This window comes from Barbus barbus, assembly GCF_936440315.1.
Source record: "Barbus barbus genome assembly, chromosome: 6".
Classification (NCBI taxonomy): Eukaryota; Metazoa; Chordata; class Actinopteri; order Cypriniformes; family Cyprinidae; genus Barbus; species Barbus barbus.
Window position 1 is genome coordinate 28,894,510 of NC_136734.1, and position 3,505 is coordinate 28,898,014.

The 3,505-nt window shown below is 40.8% G+C and overlaps 1 protein-coding gene across 5 annotated transcripts in view; it reads right to left on the bottom strand.

The window, feature by feature from the left end:
* The window catches only part of LOC306871028 (putative global transcription activator SNF2L1), a 30,570-nt gene extending 28,335 nt beyond the window's left edge, over nt 1-2,235 (bottom strand). For all 5 annotated transcript variants that reach the window (XR_013784303.1, XM_079418685.1, XM_079418686.1 and 2 more), the window contains exon 1: nt 2,040-2,235. Coding sequence is in view for 4 of the 5 variants with exons in the window: in XM_079418685.1 (XP_079274811.1) it covers nt 2,040-2,090 (51 nt within the window). In the remaining variant the exon portion in view is untranslated. The remainder of the gene's footprint in view (nt 1-2,039) is intronic.
* Nucleotides 2,236-3,505: the final 1,270 nt, after the last annotated feature.

Sequence of the window (3,505 nt, forward strand, 5' to 3'; positions counted from 1 at the left end):
ATGACCCTCTCGTTCACCGGGGTGAACTCCAACACATGGCGGCTGAGCTGGGGGGCTATAAGCAAACCCACACCAGCCCGCCGCCTCTCACCATGGGCAACTCCAGAGTGGTGAAGAGTCCATCCTCTCTCGAGGAGTGTGGTTCCAGAGCCCAAGCCGTGCGTAGAGGTGATCCCGACTATCTCTAGTCGGAACCTCTCAACCTCACGCACAATCTCAGGCTCCTTCCACGCCAGCGAGGTGACATTCTACGTCCCTAGAGCTAGCTTCTGTGTCCAGGGATCGGGTTGTCGAGGCCCCCGCCTTCGACTGCCATCCGATCCTCTTAGCACCAGCCCCTTACGGTCCCTCCTGCAGGTGGTGAGCCCACGGGAAGGCGGCCCCACGTCGCTCCTTCGGGCTGAGCCCGGCCGGACCCCATGGGGGGAGGCCCGGCCACCAGGCGCTCGCATACGAGCCCCAACCCCGGGCCTGGCTCCAGGGTGGGGCCCCGGCTGCGCCATACCGGGCGACGTCACGGTCCTCTGTTTATTTTTCTTCATAGGGGTTTTTGAAAAAAACCCCACTTACATTATTCTGCATGCTTAAGATTTGTATTTTTTTTCTTTCTACAGGTTAGCTTAAGAGTTTTTTCCATTGTATTACTTTTGGTTTTAGTATAACATTATATATAATACATTTTTTAAAATAAAAAAATTTCAGGAAGAGTGTTTTCAGCTTATTTTCATATAAAAATACAGCATGCAGTTGCTTCAAACAATGGCATAAAGCTTTTCAAAACATAAGTTAATGTAAATTCTGATAACCGTAATTAATAATTGCAATAACAATTTCAAGGGAATAATTGGCGAATATGATTTTTGCCATAATCGTGCAGCCCTAATCAAACCTGCTTAAATATTTATTAGTTCAATCTATTTTTATTTGCATATTAGCCTGTTTGAAAATTCTCTCACAGGCCACCGCTGAAGACATGACATTTATTAATGTTACTATGTCCAGAGAAATAAATTTGTGTTGTCCTTTATTATAATTTGAATGGTTATATTTTTTTATTGAGAAATTCTGTTTTAACAGGTGTTTTTGTTTTATAATGTAATGGTTATTCATGTACAAATGCATTTACTACATTTCTTTTTTACAACCTGCAGTTTGCATTTTATCTAGAGCATGACACTGATGACAGAAAAATATGTTTTTGTTTTTAATAAATTGGCTTTTTTATCCAGTTACTCAAAGCTGCAGCCTTACTTCACCTTTAACTTAAGCGTAAAGTAACATCAACTATTAGTTACAACAGGTTGTCATGATAAACATAGTTGCTATAATTATTGTTTCTACTGTACATTCAAAATAAATCATCATGAGATCCAGGCTCTTTTTTATTATTAATATTATTATATGCCTGTTTTGGCATATTCTAGTAACTGTACTAGCTATGGTATTTTAGCAGAAGCTATGATTACCATTGTAACTTTTTTAAGGGATGTGTTACAAAACTTCACATCATAATCACTACAGTATGTCCACAAATAACAATACAATATTTACACTGATTACACGCGATTTATGTAAACGCAGCAGCATGAACACAGTGTGACCAAACTCATATAACAATGTTTAAATGGCTTATTAAAACGACTCTTTTTGATAACTAAAAGTGAACTGCTGATAGTGACATAGGATCAGTACTCTGACTAACCCAGCCTTATATAAGCTCAAATAAAGCCAGAATGACACCAGAGCCACTTCAAGTGTCAGTAACAGTGAGTATGTGAGTGTTTATTTACGCATGTCTGCATATAGTTGTAGATGTCGTTCAGACAGATCTGCATGCTGCACGAGTGGCGCAACTCTGCATGCAAATCTGTCAAAGCCACAAAAGCATGCTCTGAAAGACTAGTAATAAACATCTAAAGCTCTGCAGATGTGAACTGAACTCCGCCTCCCCGCCATGTTCCGTTCCCCCCAAACGCAAATGAACTGGAAACTTCTTCATGTCCGTCTGCTACACATTCTGTACTTCTCTTTCTCTTTACCTCTTCCGCGTGCGCCTCCCGAGAAGTAGACGGTTGCTCTTCGTCCGACATATTGGTTAATGCACGAAGCTTTTCATGAGTTACTGGTTACCAGACAATAAGTTATAAAGCGTAATTTTGGTGTATGCGTCATGACAGGACCGTACAGTCACGGCGCGCGCACACGCCCCTTTCAGAGCTTCATACCAAATCTCGCGACAACAGAGTGATCCATTGCCGCTTTCAGAGTTGTACACTAGATCTCGCGATATTATCAAATTCTCAGAAATGGGAAACTGTCCAACCACTGAGACACAAAGCAGAAAGATCAAATGTATGTAACAATGTTTCAGCTTAAACTAAATGCCCTGCTCTTGTATGGTGACCAGATTAGTTTTGATATTATCTATTAATTAAAAAACGGGAATAACACAATGTATGATTTTGTTTTCAGTTGTTGTGGGTTCCTTAAACTATTATTATGCATAATGATTATTATGATGTTTCGGGTCATTAACCTTTCGGGTCATTATATTAAACGTTCTATTTAATTAAAAAATATATATTTAATTTTGTACATTTTATTCACATTTTTTTTTTTTTTTACAAGGATCCTCACTGATCCCCACTTGACTCTCTGGCCAAGAACCACTGCTGTATATAGTAATTACAACTTTATAAATTTTTCAAACGTTATTTTATGTTTGTGCTTTTGGAAGTTATGTTGATCGCATTCAGGAGCAGAGGCATCGCTGGGAATTATTCTGGGCCCTATGCACGGACTTTGCTATGACCCAATACCCCCCCCCCCCCCCCCCCCCCCCCTCGCCAAGGGCCCCTGTTACTCTGTAGCAATATTACCCCCTGTCCCCCACTATTATGCACTGTACATGACCATGAAAGATGGTAATATTAATAAAGTATTTTATGCCTGTGTCAAGTATTTTGATATAGATATTGTTCACTAGATGGCAGACAGACACCACAGCATTTCCTCATGCAGCAAAACCTGCTTCTTCCCAGAATGTGCAGATAGGAAAGAATACTGGAGTTTTAGCTGAAAAAAATATTTGTAGAACTGAAAATGGTGGCATGCAATGTTAAAAAGTTTGAAATAATTCACCATTTTTTATTTTCCATCTCCCTCCTTCCCTCTTTCTTTCTCTGGCCTAGTAAACCAGTTAAAATTCCTCTCACAGCATTTTCCAAACTGACCTTGGGTTTTCTCACATACACATACACACAAGGTCATGTGCTGGTTTGTTACAAGACACTGGAGGGAGGAACATCTTTTTCTTCCTCCACCCAGAATACACACACACGCAGACGGTTCGCTTGTACATACATGTCCTCTCAAAGATCACACAAATATACAAAAACACACGCTCTCTCCTCCCACCCACTGTTTGTTCCTCCTCCTCTCTCTCTCTCTCTCTCTCTCTCTCTCTCTCTCTGTCCCTGGTCGATGCTGTGAGTTCCTCCTCTCT